The sequence below is a fragment of the Heptranchias perlo genome, chromosome 30, assembly GCF_035084215.1.
Source record: "Heptranchias perlo isolate sHepPer1 chromosome 30, sHepPer1.hap1, whole genome shotgun sequence".
NCBI classification, from domain to species: domain Eukaryota; kingdom Metazoa; phylum Chordata; class Chondrichthyes; order Hexanchiformes; family Hexanchidae; genus Heptranchias; species Heptranchias perlo.
In genome coordinates, this window is record NC_090354.1 from 5950400 (window position 1) to 5969174 (window position 18775).

General features: G+C 42.6%; 1 protein-coding gene across 1 annotated transcript; it reads right to left on the reverse strand.

The window, feature by feature from the left end:
• Positions 1-441: 441 nt before the first annotated feature.
• Positions 442-18197, reverse strand: cwc25 (CWC25 spliceosome associated protein homolog). Its single transcript, XM_067968789.1, has 10 exons — positions 18088-18197; positions 15963-16135; positions 14594-14830; positions 13710-13779; positions 12231-12340; positions 10651-10720; positions 8298-8512; positions 7348-7437; positions 4971-5132; positions 442-2347 (listed from the first exon to the last, which is right to left on the reverse strand). Exons 1-10 carry the CDS (start codon positions 18103-18105, stop codon positions 2233-2235), a joined length of 1260 nt encoding a protein of 419 aa, XP_067824890.1. The 5' UTR covers positions 18106-18197; the 3' UTR covers positions 442-2232.
• Between the last annotated feature and the right edge of the window lie 578 nt (positions 18198-18775).

Here is an 18775-nt window from a genome sequence, read left to right on the forward strand (position 1 = left end):
AAAAGGGAATTGGATATATACTTGAAAAAATATTTGCAGGGCTATGGGGAAAGAGCATGGGAGTGGGACTAATTGGATAGCTCTTTCAAAGAGCCGGCATAGGCATGATGGGCTGAATGGCCTCCTTCCATGTTGTATTATTCGAATCCTCTCTTCCTATTGCAGATTCAGGAAACTGTCCTCTAACATAGCCAAAGACTGCTTGACAGTTGCAAATTGAGCACCACCAGTCCTTTTACCATAGCTGAGGAACATTTGTGATACAGGACATCTAGATGCTAATACCACTCAATTGAACCAGTTCCTTTGGAGCATCCATAAGGCTCACTCCCCTCACTCTGTATTTTGTGCACTGAACGTTTATACCATCCATTAGAATATATGATTGTAAGACTACACATTTTAACTCACCAACTGAATAAAAAGATTTTAAAATTAATACCCAGTCTGAAAATGGTTTTACTATATTTTGAAATGTACAAAATAACCATGAAATTAGAAACTTATTTGCTAATAAAATTTCACTTGTTTTTAAACATGCTCAGCATTATACACAAGCCTTAATAAAAAGTATCAAACAAATCACCAACCACACATGGTTTTTTTACAGATTAATTTGTGCAGATCAAAGATGTCGTACTAGTCAAGATATGCTTCAGGTAACCGAATACAATTCTTGGTAATTATTTACACGATATACAAGTTGGGAAAGCAGAATCGCATTAACAATGTTCAGTAAAATTCGGTCCTTCGCTCCCTAGTGGCTCAGTGCATACGTGCACCGATTGGTGTAGTAGTCATTCAGAACACGAATACTGCCAAGTTCAATACCTGGTCTGCACTGATTTAGCTGATCTCAGGCAGGGCAGCAGATGGGGTGATACAATCAACCTCAGCACTGCTGGGCTGGAGAGAGGGGGGAAAAAAAACAATAAGCCAGGTTTCCCCACTGTTGCATTGACTCCTGCTGGAATGTGTGGACATCAGGTGATGGCAGTATCAAGTTCAGGTCACGTAGCCGGCCAAAATATAATTACCTGGACAAGGTACTTACACCTGTGGGAGAAGAATGCTGGGTGATCGTAACACAAGGCAGGTTCTGCTCAGCTGGTTGCCCATAACTTCACTAAACCCAGTGACGTACGGCAAGTAACAGGTTAAACTCTTGTGGCGAGTGGTATGATGGCAGATTGGCATGCAATTCCTCAATCTAACCTAGGCTACTGGAGGTGGGGGAGGGTTAAGTTCCAGGAATCAAAAACAGTCGGGGGGGGGGGGGGGGGAAAGAGGGGTGAAATTCACCTACTGGTTGAGGAAAGGAGAATAATTTTTGTTTTAAAATCACAAAATGAGTGTATATCTAGATCTATCTAGATATTATTAACCATCTTGCATAGGACACACACTTCCTGTCCACACATCTTACTTCCTGATGTCAAGACCTTTGGTAACATTTTTTTGTCTACATTTCCTATTGTAAAATTGCTATGTCAACATTTTCCATTTAATTTTGCCTTGTCAACTGTTACGATGTAGTTGTCAGTTCTGGTCAGCTGTCTGGAGTGAGTTTCTGATGTCTCTTTCCCAATTCAGTCATCATCTCATTACAGTATATACAAAAGAAACATATTCATCAACTGACAGTGGGTAACACCACAGTAATTTGCTAGTCTATATACAAAACTCTTGCATCTAGGGGGTATCTGTCACACTCCAGGTGTCACATAAGCAAATTAATTTTTTTTGAACTAACAGCCTAGAATTTACAAGCAGTTACAACTTCCCTCTGATTTACCTCAGCAGTTTAAAAGTGATGGCCTTAAAGGGACAGCCCAGGTTAACATCTAAACATCCTCACTCTGTTCCTGACCCCAGATAAACCACGGGCTATGCCACGGGAGATTCAGCTGTGACAAGTTCCAGGGTACAAGTAGGGTAATTCTATTGGCCTTTATCCCTTTTGTATTGGCACCTTTATCATTTGGACCAAACATCTTTGGTTGCGATTGATCACAGGTAGGGAATTTGGGAGGGGGGCAAAACCAATTTGAACGAGTGGTTCCCTGTGGAATCAAGTCATTTCCCTGAGTAACATTGATTTCTAGGTCCTAACACTTTTTTTTTGTCAGTCTTTGTACAAGAAAAGGCAAAATCGGTAGCTGCCATTTTTTTCTAGGCTCTCTTCCCTCCCTGGGGGGTGTCTCCTTTCTTGTTCATATTGTACGGCCCAGTTCACTTCCTCATGAAGTTCTTCTCCAGGGCTGCGGATGTCCGCTGAAGGGAATGAATGTTGCGTTTCACACGATCTTCTAATGAAGAAATTGCAGTGCTTTCTAGCTTCATTTTGCTGCAAGAAACAAAATTATAAAAATAAACACCTGTTCTAAAAACAGTGTGTGGTGAAGTCTGGAAACCACAAATATTTTTAGTGACAAAATAAGTAGCTTCTTTTTAAAAAAGTGAATTTTAAAAAAATTTCCATAAGCAAATCTAAATATACATTTTGTGAAGTCACTGTACAGCTTTGTGACAGGACACTTACAGGAGAATGCACTGTAGGTACGAGTGTTCACACACTGGGATTAAAACGCTGTTTAGGAGTTGTGGTTATTTGAAAGAAAGACTTGCATTTATATAGCGCCTTTCACGACCTCAGGACATCCCAAAGCACTTCACAGCCAATGAAGTACTTTTGAAGTGTAGTCGCTGTTGTAATGTAGGAAACATGGCAGCCAATTTGCGCACAGCAAGGTCCCACAAACAGCAATGTGATGATGACCATATAATCTGTTTTTAAGTGTTAGTTGAGGGATAAATATTGGTCAGGACACTGGGGGGGATCTCCCCTGCTCTTCTTTGAAATAGTGCCATGGAATCTTTTACGTCCACCTGAGGGGGCATACAGGTCCTCCATTTAACATCTCATCCGAAAGACGGCACCTCCGACTGTGCAGCTCTCCCTCAGTATTGGAGTGAAGCGACAGTCTGGATTTTGTGCTCAAGTCTCTCGAGTGGGACTTGAGCCTTCAATCTTCCGACTCAGTGGCGAGAGTGCAACTAACTGAGCCACAGCTGACACTACAAGACAATCCTTGAGATTCAAGTGGAGAACCCCTGATCCTTGATAACAGGCAAGTTGAAAATATTACCCTCCAAGCACCCTCCTCCCCCTCCAATTCTTTTCCCCAGGACAATGCAGTTTCTTTAGTTGGTCTCTAGGAAGATGTGCAACATTAGTCCAAGGCAACCGTGCATGGGCGCCCCGGCCCCCAGTGCTGGAATATGTTGCTGTTCTAGAGCACTGTACTATCACATCACCCACCGCTATTATGCTCAGTGTATTTACATGAGTACTAGTCGATCTTTCGTGGAGTTGCACACAGGGAGTCAAGACTGAGCACAGTTGTGAGGTGAAGCAGGGTTTGAGGGCAGGGAATAACTGGACCAGGATGTACAGATGTGATTCAAACTCCATTTTAAAGTCAGAGATTCTGCTCTCATTTTTATATAATTTTTACAGTTTTTTTTGTTGTAAAACATAGGGCGATTTGGGAAGAAAACTAGAGCTGGTTGGAGCATAGGAATTTCTCTGCAGTACAGGCTTAGGAGCTGGGAAATGCAAAACTGATACTACAACACTACTACTGACAGAAGGGTGTAATTACAGCGTGACAAGTTTACATAGGCAGTTTCCATTATACGGGTTTGTAGAGGAGATGTGCGTGCAGGTGTAAAATTTTTAATAAGATAGTTGGATTTACTGGGCACAAGCTAAGAGTGGGATGATCCCACTTCACTGGAGCACGCCGATTAATAGGTTTTAACTACACCTGAAATGAAATATATAACACAAAGCAATTATACCCTGACTATCTACATGTGGTTTAAATAAAATTAGTGATTTTCATGTATTTGTTTCACAATATAATTCCCAAATTTCAGAACTGCTGTGTTTGCTAAGCTTTATGTCTCCTTTCACTCCTGTAATTTAACTCTTTAATTATCAGCGTATAGGTAATGTAATTCAGTTGCTGAGACCTTCATCAGCAGCACTTGAGAATCGTGCTCACTGTGCTCTCTTTTGTGAATGTTCTGCTGTGCAGATGTAACTTAAAACAATTCTGGGTTGGAGAAGGAAAGGGAAGCAGCAAAACGACCAAATCAATCTGTTCCTTTGCGCTCACAGGATCCGACCTGCGAGTAGGGGAGATAATTCCAAACGTGAAATTACACATGAACTTTGTTAACGAATTCACAGAAAAAAAACAAATCAAATTCCCATTCGTAATCGGGGAGCATGGATACACAGAGACTCCTGTATGAAACTATATACAGTACCTGCATACTACCATAAGCATCACTACAAACAATTTAAGCACATATACAGAAAACATAAACCTGTACAACGCAGCCCCTTTAGCACAATCTATTTTCTGTCACTTGTTTAAAAATGACAGACAGTCCGCAGTTGGTAAATGAACTGCCCAGTTGGAATGGATCCACACAAAGCTTCCAGGTTTGATTTTGGTCTGTGCTGAGTTAGGGGAGCTGAGATTGGCCTCAGGCCCTGAGGCACGGAGTGGGAAATCAGCATGCTGCACTTTCCTGCTCGCTTTCTCGTGCCCCCCTTGCTGGCGAGTGTGTGCAGATGGGTATTGGACAAAGACTGGATCAAGCTCGGCTGTGCTGCCCTCCAGGATTAAACAGCTTGCCAACATTCACTGCCTGATACATGAAGAATGACCACCGGGCCATCGGACCAGAGGGCACCTGGTACACAAGGAGCCCTATCCCAACATGGCTTCAGAAGATGAGGGGAGAAAATTGAGATGCGGGCCAAAACAGCCAGCATGGGCACATCAAAAACAGTTACAACTCCATAAAAAGTGAAAATCAAGGGGTTGACAAGAACCACTTACAAGTACAATTTAATGGACAGAATGCAATGCTACAATCCGCTTAATACTTACTGTAGGAATTTGCCTTCTCCAGTATCCTTTTTCTCCAGTTCTCGCTCCCTTTGTTCCTCCTCTTTGTACTGTCTGATGTTATGCTGGCGAGCCTCGTCACTCCATTTTGCATTCTCCATCATCTCCAGCCGCCTGCGTTCCAGCTCCTCTGCCGAAAGTTTTCTGTAAAATCATAGTACATACATGGCACTGAAGTACCTCACTGTTGACAGACGGCTTGCTGGCAAATGTAAATGGCTACACACAAGGGGCATATTTCCCTCCGGTCCAAAGCAAGCAAAAACCACTCAACTAATCAAGCCTACCCTCTTCAGACTCCCCATGTCTGATTATTCTATTATGGACTCCCATCATTTGTTGATCCCCTACTTTAAGGGGCACTAAATTCCTTCCTCTACGTCCCCTGAAAACACATGAAGCAGCACCGTTGATGTCTCTACAGCTCTCAATCCCTTGTCAACAGAAATCAATCCAGCTCTCTCAATTGTTCTCCTTAGAGCAGAGAAGGTTAAGAGGAGATTTGATAGAGGTGTTTAAAATCACGAAGAGTTTTGATAGAGTAAATAAGGAGAAACTGCTTTCAGCGGCAGAAGGGTCGGTAACCAGAAGATACAGATTTAAGGTAATTGCCAAAAGAACCAGAAGTGACATGAGGAAATTTTTTTTAATGTTATGATCTGGAACGTCCTGCCTGAAAGGGTGGTGGAAGCAGATTCAATAGCAATTTTCAAAAAGGAATTTGATAAATACATGAAGGGGAAAAATTTGCAGGGCTATGAGGAAAGAGCAGGGGTGTGGGACTAATTGGATGGACCTTCCAAAGAGAAGGCACGATGGGCTGAACGGCCTCCTTCTGTGCGGTATCATTCTGTGATTCTTTGAATATTAGCAAAAATAGTTGGTGTCAGCCATAAGACAGGTTTCCTGGAGAGAAAGACACCTGTGAGTATATTTTAATATCTAAAAACGTCAAGACAGAAAACTAAGAAAACAGAAAGCTGCAAGGCAGTGACCTCGGCCACTGCTGGAAAAAGGGAGAGGATGAATCCTATCAGGAAACAGATTACAAGATTCTCCAGCCACCACGAGCTAAGACAACCTTCACACTTACATCAGTTGCAGGTGGAAACAAAGTGAACGTTGGGAATCTAAAATAAAAAGTAAAAATTGTGGAAATACACAGCAGGTCAGCTAGCATGAAAGGAAGAATGGGTTAAAGTCCTGAAAGCTTTGATGAAAGGTCACAGCCAAAGCATTCTTTCAGATGTTGATTGATCGGATTTGTGTTTCCAGTACTTTTCTTATTTCACCTACACCCGTTTTCTTCCATCTCCTGAGGCTTTTGAAAAGTGCTTTTACACTACTTCAGTGAGATTGTGGGTTCAAGCCCCACTCAGGGAATTGGGCACATGAGCTAGTCTGACACCACAGTGCAGAACTGATGGAGTGCTGCATTATCAGAGACGCCATCCTTCAAAAGAGATGTTAAACCGAGATCACATCGGCTTGTAGACTGTCTAATTGCACTTTAGCGCAAATGCTAGCCGTAATAATATCAGCTGATTTGCAGGCCCACTGTACCAGACAGATGGGGCTGACAGCACTGGGGGGTTTAACTGGCAAAGTGAGAATGGGACATCTGCTATCAGCTGCACTCCTGTAAAAATACCTATATTCTCCTTAGCTATTGGAAAGTTTTACTTTACCACAACAATTCTGACACCTAAACTATATTAAAACCTCTTAACTAAACCAAAGATTAACATGTAGTCAAGATTATTTTACCACCTTTTATGCATAAATTTGATTTTTGCTTGTTATAATCTTAAAATTAAAATATTTATCTTTCTTTCTCAATGCAAAAACACAAAAATGCTGCTTGCTGAAGGTTTTGCATTTCATTTTTCTCACAACTGCATTTCAGTTTCCATCATAGTAAATTATCTTAAAGGCTTCTCAGAGGGGATTATTGGTCAGGAGAGACATCAAAAAAAAATCAAGCACATTATAGAACATTTGAAAAGAAAGAAAAAATGAATATAAGCAGAGAAACAAAGAATAAAAATAAAAGCAAAACTTGGTGTTTCACTGCTTTTTCACTCGACTTAGGGCTTGTGTTAACTTGTAATCCATTATACCTGTTACTGTTTTAGCAGCCTGGCATTTGCTGCTATTTAACATCTTACCTCAGCAGTGTTTCTTTACTTGCTTTTTTTGGTCACTGAGACAAGTTATACCTTTTATCTTTTTATTACTCTTTCTCCATTTCAAATACTCAATAAACAATCATGAATAATCCTTTTATTGATGAATCTCTAACAAATTATTTTGAAGTTAAATCCATCCACCCATTTCTATGGAACTACTGTTTCAATACCTTGACTGATTGGGATGAGGTCTCCTCTGGTACCCTTCTCTCTTTGGGGATGAGTTTCGTGCTTGGTCATTTCCCTTTTTATCAGAGTACCTTCAAAAATAAAATGTCATTAGAAATGGTCTTTAAGAGCTCCTCCACTGGCTCATGGTCTGGGGTAGTATTGGGCACAATGTCATACTCCAGGGACTTGAGCACAAAATCTCGGCTGACACTCCAGTGCAGTACTGAGGGAGTGCTGCACTGTCGGAGGTGCCGTCTTTTGGATGAGATGTTAAACTGAGGCCCTGTCTGCCCTCTCAATTGGATGTAAAAGATCCCCATGGTACTATTTCGAAGAAGAGCAGGGGAGTTCTCTGCGATGTCCTGGCCAATATTTATCCTTCACCCAACACCTAAAAACAGATTATCTGGTCATTATCACAATGCTGTTTGTGGGACCTTGCTGTGTGCAAAATGGCTGCTGCGTTTTCCACATTACAACAGTGACTACATTTCAAAAGTACTTAATTGGCTGCAAAGCGCCTCGGATGTCCCGCGGTCGTAAAAGGCGCTAAATAAATGCAAGTCTTTCTTTCATAGAGAAGGAAAATCCCAGTTTGAATTCCTGGACTGTGGTGAGTCGCTTGGGCAGCAGCAGGAGCACTACAATTTGCCTCAGCACCCCTGGGCTAGGTTGAAAACCTGCTCCTGATTATTAGTCAGTGCTGGAAACTGTGCATGTGTGGCCATAAGGCGAGTACAGCTCCAGGCTCCGCCTTGATGCCTTCCACAGTTGAATAGTCTGCCAGCACTCACCGTCTCGGCTCGTACTTGGAAGAATAGCCATTGAGGCAAGCTGGCCGCGAAACCGTATCGCAGCACGGGTCAGCAATTTCAGGAGCAGAAGAGGAAAAAGGGCAGGAAAATCTTTGTAAAAACAAAGTGGGTGAAATAAAAAAATATATACTCACTGCGAATGCAATTTCGAGTGTCTTGGAGGTGATCGAGATGTCGATCTGGATCTTCTATCCCGTGAATCTTCGCGTCTGATGGCCCTGTGAGACTGCTGTAAGACTGACCGGGAGCGGCTCCGTGAACGTGACCTGGGTCTGTTCTTATGAGATGCTTTTGCTTGGTCAGAGGACGGGGAACTGTGTCGATGGTTAATCCTGTGAGAATCTTTCATCTGCACGGCAAACGGGAACAGGATTACAGAAGGAATCATCCTAACGTCTAAAGATCAATAATACGCAAGGACAAAATAGCAGGTTCCTAAACCTGGTCACTAAATTCTGATAAGGCTGAGGATGTTGCCTTGTAAATCAATGATTAGTGCTTCCCATCACCTAGCCCTCCCAACCGTGCTGAGCAGGGTAAAATCAACAATCACAAGTGCTCCAAAGTTCCCAGATCTTTGCACTAAACCTTGATTCCAAACTCAAGATTGAAGGACTTTTCTCCCTTATCCCAGTACTCGTGTAATTATTACGTTTCTCTTCCTTCTATAATTACTTCCCTTTGACTGGAACTGCAAACCTATTCTCTTTCAGCACGAACTGAAAGCAATCAAAATATTGTTTCCCTACTCTTTTCAGCCATACTGCTGACGAAAAATGTGAGTTAAAGACATGGAGCATGGCTGAGGCTTAACCCAGAACATTCATGGAACAGTCCGATGAGAATAGTAGAGAGGAAGCAATATACTTAGCAATTAGATTTAATATATACCTGTTGATCTCTGGTACCTTTGCTCAGAGAAAGGGTGGGGTGGGGGGGAAAAAAAACTTGTATCTAGACTTTGTGTTCGCTTTTTCCTCAATAAATCTCCTATGCCATTGCTCACAGTAAGGAGGAGGATGCAGTGCTTTGTAAGGTGTGAGAGCAATGTACTATTCTGCTGCTAAGGAGGGGATGTGCATAAGCTAGTCTGTCCCTTTAAAGCAGGCATAAGCTGAGGTCAGCTGGAGAACAATTCTTCATAGGCACATCCTGAGATGAATTAGTGGGTATTTTCTGTTACTGAGAAGTTTCTCTGCAAGCAGCAGCGCAATACAGAGGTTTGCAGGTACAACAAAGTGCCTGATATTGGCCCTTAAAACTTTTTACTCATCAGAATACAATGTCTCACAGTTAGTGTGTAGGACTGTCTGTATTATTTTTAAAGAATGGGAGTGCAGAAGAATTGGAAAAGCAGAAGTTTTTTTTTATAAAAAGGAACTGGAGAAACATTACACAAATGTACAGCACAGAAACAGGCCATTTGGCCCAACTGGTCTATGCTGGTTTTATGCTCCACACGAACCTCCTCCCATCCCTCTTCATCTAACCCTATCAGCATATCCTTCTATTCCCCTCTCCCTCATGTGTTTATCCAGCTTCCCCTTAAATGCATCTATGCTAATCGCCTCAACTATTCCTTGTAGTAGCAAGTTCCACATTCTCAGGTATTATTAGTGACTACCTTATATTTATGGCCCCTAGTTTTGTTCTCCCCACAAGTGGAAACATCTTCTCTACGTCTACCCTATCAAACCCTTTCATAATCTTAAAAACCTCTATCAGGTCACCCCTCAGCCTTCCCTTTTCTAGAGAAAAGAGCAAATAAAGGGAAAGAAAGGCCAGGGGAAGAAAGGATAAGAAGTCCTAGGTAATTGAGATACAGGTAGACATCTGGAACGAAATGGCAGCGTAGGAATGTTGAGTACCCTACAGTCAACTACGTGGGTAAGCTTAATGATTTTAGTGAGTTTTTCTTTTTACCTGTTTGCCAAGTTATAAATATTATTTATAGAGCTATATAGTCAGCTGGACAGAAATTAAAGTGGCAGATGGAACCACATTGGAAAAGTAAACTGACTGAGATGATTACAGCACTTGAATCAGTTGCTTTTCTGTAGGATCTTTGCTGATCTGTATTTCAGTGAATCGGAATGGTTAAGTTGCTTATTTGAGCCAATCAGAAAAGCATGATGCTTTATATTTGTTTTCTGCTACTGACAGATTTAATATGCCACCTAACACATCTATTGTGCGACATGAAATAGTTTTAGTAAAATACAGATTTACACACAGTTAAGATTACAAAGCCTTTGAGCACTGCAATTTTAATAGGGGATCCATTCTTAAAATTTAAAATGGCTGTGATTAGTAACCTCAGTTAGAGAATTAGAAGCAACAATCCAAAGATCACAAATTGTTACAACGAGAAGCCTACACTGTGGCACTCGCGTGCTTTCCATTTCAATAGCAAATACCTGTATTCTGGGCACACTTAAGAAAAAAGTCCTATAGTCTTAGAAACAGCCAAGATCTATGAAGACAAACCTTTAAACCATACCCAGGTATTTTCTTTTGAACGGATGTAGATGTTGGACTTGTAGCCTTTTCATGCCTCCTGCAATACAGAAAAAAAACAGCAAATGTTTACCCTTTTTATAGTAAGAATGCAATTTTTAAAAAATTATTTCAATGCAAACTTGCCCAAACTTAAGCCCCACTAGTAAAGAAAAGATTAATTTTACTTCTGATCAAATAGAGGGAAAGGGGTCTTTTTACATCATTTGTTTGAGGCGTTCCTTCATCCAGGTCATTATTTTCCCCACAGCCAGCTTTCAATAACATGGGTCATAAATGGGAATATATTGCAACGTCTATGTGAATGCCAGAATTTGGCTTGGCAGTGATGTCCCTCATGTTGAACAACCAGCCAACATCGACTGTCAAGACTCATGCTACAATATGGGACCTTTGGGTAAAGTAGCTGAGGTGGGGGGGGGGGGGGGTGCCAGTGCCTGTGGGACTGTACCTCAGCAAGAAATCAATGCTTTCAGGGAAGAGAAAAAGCAAAAAATAATTTTTTAAAAGTTAGGAAATAAAAGTCCACGTGACTGTTCAAAATCTACAAGTAGCCATTTTGGGAAACTATGTGATGGTTTAGGGACACAAGTATTAACCAGGGTATGCAGTTAACTGGCTTACTGAAATGAACAACGAGTTACAAGAGAATAAATATTTAACCCCCACACTCAATTTTCTCCCTTCCTCTCCTGAAGATTCTGATATATTTGGATGAATAGCTCTTGGCTACCCCCTCTTCCCCTCACCAAGTATCTGCTTTGCATACTTGAGTGTGGGACACTATGACAATCATGGCACGCACCCTCAGCTGATCCTGTTCTCACTGGAGGTCCAACACATGCATGTTCCAGCACCAAGTATGTTCCAGCGGCAAGGATTCTGGTTTATTTTTCTTATTCCTCATTCCAGGAATGTCAAGACCAGTTATAGCACTTCTGCCATTGCCTTCCAGGCTCAGATCAGCTAACCTAGGACATAGGGATTGTATCGAGGGCTGTCCTCGTCACTACAGCTTATATGCAAGTTATTGTATCAGCTTCGCTCAGTTGATAGCATTCTTGCCTTGGATTCAAGCCCCACTTGTGCTCATGATCTAGGTGGACACTTCAGTATAATACTGAGGGAGTACTGAATTGACAGAAGTGCTGACCTTAAGACGAAATGTTAAACCAAGGTCCTGTCTACCAAGGTCCTGTCTACCTGTTCCAGGTGGACTTAAAGACTCCATGACCCTATTCAAAGAGAGCAGGTAGCTTTCCAACATTCCTCCCTCAACCAACACTATCAAAAACAAATCAACTGATCCTTCCATCGAATTGTATGTGGGATCTTGCTGTGCACAAAACAGCTGCCACGTGTGCCTACGTAACAAGAGTCACAGCACTTCAAAGTAATTCATTGTATGTGAAGCACTGAGATGTTTGAGAGATGTGGTAAGGTACCATATCACTATCAATGAGAGTTATGTGATTAGAATAATGGAATGCATGATACTCCTTCAACTCAGTTGGAGGCCGATATATTCACTTATTACTAAGATACTGTACTTTGCTTTTTGCTGCTCATTATCACTGGAGTTGGAGTGTCGATGTTTCTTGTGCTTCTTTTTCTTGTCCTTTTTTTTCTTTTTACCAGTCTTATCCAGGTTCTTTTGCAGCTTTTAAAAAAAAAAGTTCAGTCATAAACTTATTTCTGTTTCAGTAGAACAAATTTCTGCAATAAGGTTAAGATGTTCAAAACAAAAAAAAGGAAAGGGAGCATTTGCAGGGCTACTGGGAAAGACCAGACGAGTGGGATTAATCAGATAGATCTTTCAAAAAGCCGGCACGGGCACGATGGGCCAAATGGCCGCCTTCTGCACTGTTGCAGTCTATGATCTCAAAAGTTCACACTCGAGCTTGTATTTTGTTTGAGCATTAGGTGGTTACGATATTTCTCATTTACAATGTGTGTGTGATAAAAGCCCTTTACCCTATTTTAAATACGGCCTGTAAGAGCGCCCCCATCCAGTAGATTGGCTAAATAAAATGCTGAGAAAAAGAGCAATTTTTAAAAAAACAAACAAAAGGAAATCACGCTGATTGCTCAGCCAGTAAATGCACAACCTAGTATGGAACTCAGCCATACAGATCAGAAATGTCCCAGATTCAATCCCTGGTCTGTGCGGAGTTAACAGATCTCAGCTGTGACTCCCCCTCCTGAAAGCTGACAGGATTATGTGGGTGTCGGGTGAGGACAGGTTTGGGTGCGGCTGTGATGCTCTCTGTGACTGAATAGCCTGCCCACTTTCCCTGCCTAAATCCACATGCGAAGAATAGCACTTGTGGAAAGTGCTGAATGCAATGGAACCATATACCAGGACAAGTCAGTGCCTTCAGGAGGGGAGGAGTGAAAAAAAAATGGAGGCAGGAAGAAATAAATGTAAAAATTAAATACAGAAAAATGCCTCATCTTGCAGTTATTCATAGAACTGTTCTCAGTACAGGGCGAGAGTTCAATTTTCACTCCTTACGACACAAAATGTGACCGCAAATATGTTGAGATTTTGGAAATCTAGTGAGACTAACCACTCATGATTTTTCCCAATTTCTGACATGCTCACATTCACCCAAACACTCAGTGACATTGCAATTTTAAAACTGAAGTCAAAGAATGCACAGCGGATCGATCAGCACCTGAAAGAGAAGGACAAGTTAGTGCTCCAGATGGGGCGCTTGATCAGAACTGAGATCTGACAAAGAGGTCCCCCCTGAAATGTTGATCTGTCTTTCACTTTTAGCTGCTCAAGGACCTGCTTTGCATTGCTACCAATTCTGATTTTCATTTCAGATTTACCACATTCTTGTTTTTTTTTCCCTTTTGTCTCTTGCAATTTTAGAAGCGGATTGGCCCAATTTACTCCAGGATACTCCTTAAAGTGCTCAAGTACAATCTCTGCTTTGAATTGAAGAGGTGACTGAATCAAAGACACTGAATGGCTAGCTGTAAGTTTGAAGACTCAGAGTAAAACAGGAAGACCCACTTACTATTTCTCTGATCATCTTCATTTTCATGGGATTAGTTAAAACTTCTCTCTTTTTCTCCTCCTCACGCTTCCTGAAAGAACCAGTTAAAAAAAAAATCAACACAACAAACACTTTCTGTTAATGAAGTCAAAATGTTAAGAGGATTAGATACCGCAGTGATCAACCTGGGAGAAACAGAGGTCTCCTGTACCTCTCGCATTCCCTATATCATTTTCACAGAGGCCAATGGGGTGACCGCCTCCTATGCCCATGAGACTCTGCAACTGGCCGCTATGGATGACTTGCCCTCCAATTTTCCTTCCCCTTCCATGAGGAAGTACCAAGCCTCTGCTAAGTGAGATCAAGAACTCAAAAGATTATTAGAGGTATGAACGTGCATCCTGCTCACGCAGTGCAGCATGTTAGTAACCAAAGGCTTTTCTTCCACCCTGCCCCTCAAAACTCTTTCCTTTTTCTCAAGAAGGCAACAACCTGCTGGCAGATAGCCCCTCAGACAGCAGCTCAAGTGATCATTTTTTTTAAATGAGCGCACCCAGACAGTGACTTCTGGCAGACTATTTGACTCTGGAGAGCATCACAGCAGAGCCCTCAATCCTGACATCTACATAGGAACACTGTCTAGGAGAGATTACCGAACTGCAATCAGGAAAGGAAATCCTGGATTTTTTTTTATCCCTCTTCCTTAAAGTAGGAGTCGACTGTAATGATGGTTCTGCTGAGATCAGCCAATTCAGCACAGACTTAATTAACACAGTCCAAGCAGATTGAACCTGGGCCCGTCCTAGTCTGTACAGCTTAGTTCCACACTGGGCAGTCCATCTACCTTAGCTTTTACTTCAAGTTTTAGTTGATATGAATCTAGTACAGTGAACAAGTTTTCCTACCTGATCATAAACAGTGGATCTTCCCGTATTTTGGAAGCCATATCCAATGCAGAGTTGGCCCCTGTTGCTGAGAAAATAGAGCCAGGTAGCAGTCCAGTGTCAGAAGAAGGCCCAGACTCCTCATCCACCATCTTGTCTGTAGCATACTTGTCGATGGGTCTACCCAGCAAGTATTCCTCCTTGTTCACCATACTGCAGGGGCCTTGATACATCCAATCAAGCCTATCTGACTTCTTCCTACAGGCAAGAAAGTCAACCCTACATTAGTCTTACAACACAAAAATACCAAGGAGGTAGCTATGCTACTTCTAGGTACTCTCAAAGTGCTTTCTATATGTAGAGAGAATGTTCCACTGTGTCATGCAGTCAAATAATACTGCAGTCCAAATAAATCAATTCAATTCAACTGTGTGTCCAGTATATGTCATGTAAGATCATAAAATCATAGAATCTTACAGCACAGCAGGAGACTATTCGGTTCATCTTGCCTGTACCGGCTCTTTGAAAGAGCTTTCCAATTAGTCCCACTCCCTCCGCTCTTTCCCCATAGCCCTGCAATTTTCTCCCAGTCAAGTATTTATCCAATTCTCTTTTGAAAGTTATTATTGAATTTGCTTCCACTACCCTTTCAAGCAGCGCATTCCAGATCATACCTTGTTGCGTTAAAAAAAAATTCTCATCTCCCCTCTGCTTCTTTTCCCAATTACCTTAAATCTGTGTCCTCTGGTTACTGACCCTTCTGCCAGTGGAAACAGTTTCTCCTCATTTACTCTATCGAAACCCTTCATGATTTTGAAGGCCTCTATTAAATCTCCCCTTAACCTTCTTTGCTCTAAGGAGACCAACCCCAGCTTCTCTAGTCTCTCCACATAACTGAAGTCCCACATCTCTGGTACCATTCTAATAAATTTCTTCTGCACCCTCTCTAAGGCCTTGACATCCTTCCTAAAACGTGGTGCCCAGAATTGGACACAATACTCCAGGTGGGGCCTAACCAGTGTTTTTTTTTAAAGGTTTAGCATAACTTCCTTGGACTCACCTGCAGGAGATTTCCAACACTTTTGTGTTTTTACTTCAGATTTCCAGCATCTGCAGCTTTTTTTCCCCCAAAACAGCCAGAAAAGGCTTTTTTAGGTGTTGCATCAGGAACCACAGATAAACTGGGGTGCAGGATGTGACAAAGGGCTAAATATTATTTTTAAATCCTCAACATGTGTTACAGTTGCAAATTATGCACAACAATGTTTGGTTATTTTAAACTACCGTAAAATCACTGCAATGACAGTATTGCTCTTTCTTTTCGCACTCTTCTTATCCTCTATTTTGCAGTCAGGACCCAAGCTTCACGTCCAGAACGCTACCAACTTACTTCAGAGCACCGGTATCCTCCGCGTAGCGCTGCATCTCCTCGCGAGCTCGCTCCTCGCGGAGCTCTCGTTGAAGCTCCTCGATCTTTTTCTTTTCTGCCTCATGCTTCTGTTCTGCTTTCCACACCCGTTCAACATTTTTCAATGTCTGTGGGTGCCAGCTTTTCTTTAGATTCTGAAAGGGGCAGGTGAAAGAAATTTCACTTAATTTAGTTTTACGCATCAACACGATTTCACACAAATGAAAATAAAAGACGAATGTTTAACTGGGACAAGAACTAATTTTGCTTAAAAGAATTTTGACTTTTTTTAAAAACTAGATTTCTTTTTAGGGCAAATTTCCCCCTAATTTTGTTGTAATTTCATCACTTTCTTCATCCACATAACATGATACCTCCACAGCTGATAGGCAGGACTCACACCCTGCTCTCAGGAAAGCATCAATGGCCACTGCAAGTGAATTGCTATTGTTCAGATAGGCTCAAAAACTGGCATTTTCGCTGCCTAGTCAATGCACATGAGGTCCCACAAACAGCAAACGAGATCATTGACCCCTGATTCTGGTTTTTTTTGGTGTTGGTTGAGGGAGGAATCAAGGGAGATGGAGCAAAGGTGGGTAAATGGAGTTGAGGTACAGATCAGCCATGATCTAATCGAATGCCGGAACAGGCTTGAGGAGCTGAATGGCCTACTCCTGTCCCTGTGTAACTCCATACTCTTTTTACAATAGTTCCATGGGATCCTTTATGTTGTCCACCTAAACAGGTGTAGGGGACCTCACTTTAATGTTTGATCTGAAAGACAGCACCTCTGAAAAGTGCAACACTCCCTCAGTGTAGCACTGGAGTTGCAATCTAGATAATGTGCTTGAGTCCAGGGAGAAGAGAAGAACAATTTGCATTTATATAGCGCCTTTAATGTTGTGAAACGTCCCAAGATCCCATAAACTTCTGACTCAAAGATGAGAGCGCTAGCAACTTGAATTTAGCTCAGAAAATTTCACATTAGAATTTAATGAATTCCTAATGACATATTGAACCTGGTTAGAACATTTTCTAATTCTATTAAAAGGCCTTCAACTAAAATAAATGCAATTTAAATATTGCTCAGTCAGCACCACCCCCCCCCCCCCCCACCACCAAAAAAAATCCAGTGGAAATCTCCTTGTGATATCACTCGGTCACTGTGACCTCACGAGTGTACACTTGATCTTTATTTTCACTTCATATCTCCATATGTACAATACCGAGAATATACACTTTGGAAATCCACGAGACAAGTTATCCAACAGGCTGGTCTGACTGAATCAAACACCAGCACTGAAGACAACACAAGACACAGCTCCACTTAACCAGTAACAAAGATTGAAAGTCACTGATATTCTCCTGACAACTCAGAGAGTAGATCAGGCATACAGACCAGGAGGGTCTCTGGTTCATTCCAAATTTGTGCCAAGTTAGTTGATCTGAGCCGGGGCAGTGGTGGGTGGGGGTGCTGTAATCGGCCTCAGTGGGCCAGAATTACAAGTGTAAAATCAGCTATGACTCCCAATCCTGATCGTTATCCCTGAGGAGATGATACAAATAGAAAAGAAAATACAAAAGAATAGTAGCTTATTTTGACAGTCACTGCCAAAATTATCTTCGTCCCACTCTTGCTGATCACTGCTCAGCTCCCTTCTCTCTCTCTCCCCCTCCCTCCATCCATCTGTCTCCCCTTCTCTCCCTCCCTCTCCCCCTTTCTCCTCTTCTCACTCCTCTGTCTCCCTCCTCCGCTCTCCCCTTCCCCTCCTTCTCCCCTTCCCCTCTCCCTCCTTCTCCCCTTCCCCCTCCACCGCTCCCTCTTTCTCCCCTTCCCCCTCCTCTCCCCCTCCCTCGCCCCTCCCCCTCCACCGCTCCCTCCTTCTCCCTCTCCTCCTCCTCCTCCTCCTCCTCCACCGCTCCCTCCTTCTCCTCCTCTCCCCCTTCCCCCTCCTCCTCTCCCCCTCCCCCTCCCCCTCTCCATGTTTAAAGGGCTGGGCTGCTGCTGTAGGCCTCAACCTCCCAACTAAATTTAACATTGCAACACTAACACCATCCCTATCCCCGGGGTAATCTCCGCGTCCTCTCGCCCTTCATAATTACTTACAAGGTCTCCGCCGCCCATCGCTGCCCCCGAAGCTCCTTCAAACTCTGCTCCCGGTTACAGGCGACGCTGTTCCGCCAAGCACTCCCCTCAGACGGACGGCTCCAGCTCTGGGGAGTTTGACCGGCTGCCGCCTCCGCTGCCCCCTAGGCTGGAGGACACGAAACGCGAGGAACTGCAGCCAGTTGCTGCTGGAAATTGGGAAACTGGTTATCAATTTTTCAACAAGGAGGGCACTTGGTTTTAATATATATAAAAAACTTGCATTTATTATAGCGCCTTTCACGACCTCAGGGCGTCCCAAAACGCTTTACAGCCAATGAAGAACTTCTGAAGTGTAGTCACTGTTGTAATGTAGGAAACACGGCAGCTAATTTGGGCAAAGCAAGATCCCACAATCAGCAATGAGATAATGACCAGATCATCTGTTTTTTAGTGATGTTGGTTGCAGATCTGCCAAACCCCCTTAAGCTGCTGCCAAACACTCTAAAGCTCAACTTGTCGCTTCACTTTTGCATTTACTCAGCAGTAGGGATGCCATATCCTCTTGGACATATTCCTGGAGATTTTATCACTGACGTCCCGCCTCTGCGCTCCTTCCATTGTTTGCCCAACACATCCATCCCAGTGCTGCACCGCCTTCCCACGCCAATTGTAAAGTTAACAGACATTTCATTACCCGATTGGATGA

Coding starts and splice junctions, on each gene's coding strand:
- cwc25 (XM_067968789.1), bottom strand. Junction 10,721..12,230: donor AATGAGCAGCAAAAAGCAAA/GTACAGTATCTT, acceptor TCTGTATTGCAG/GAGGCATGAAAAGGCTACAA. Junction 2,348..4,970: donor GGAGAAGGCAAATTCCTACA/GTAAGTATTAAG, acceptor TGTTTCTTGCAG/CAAAATGAAGCTAGAAAGCA.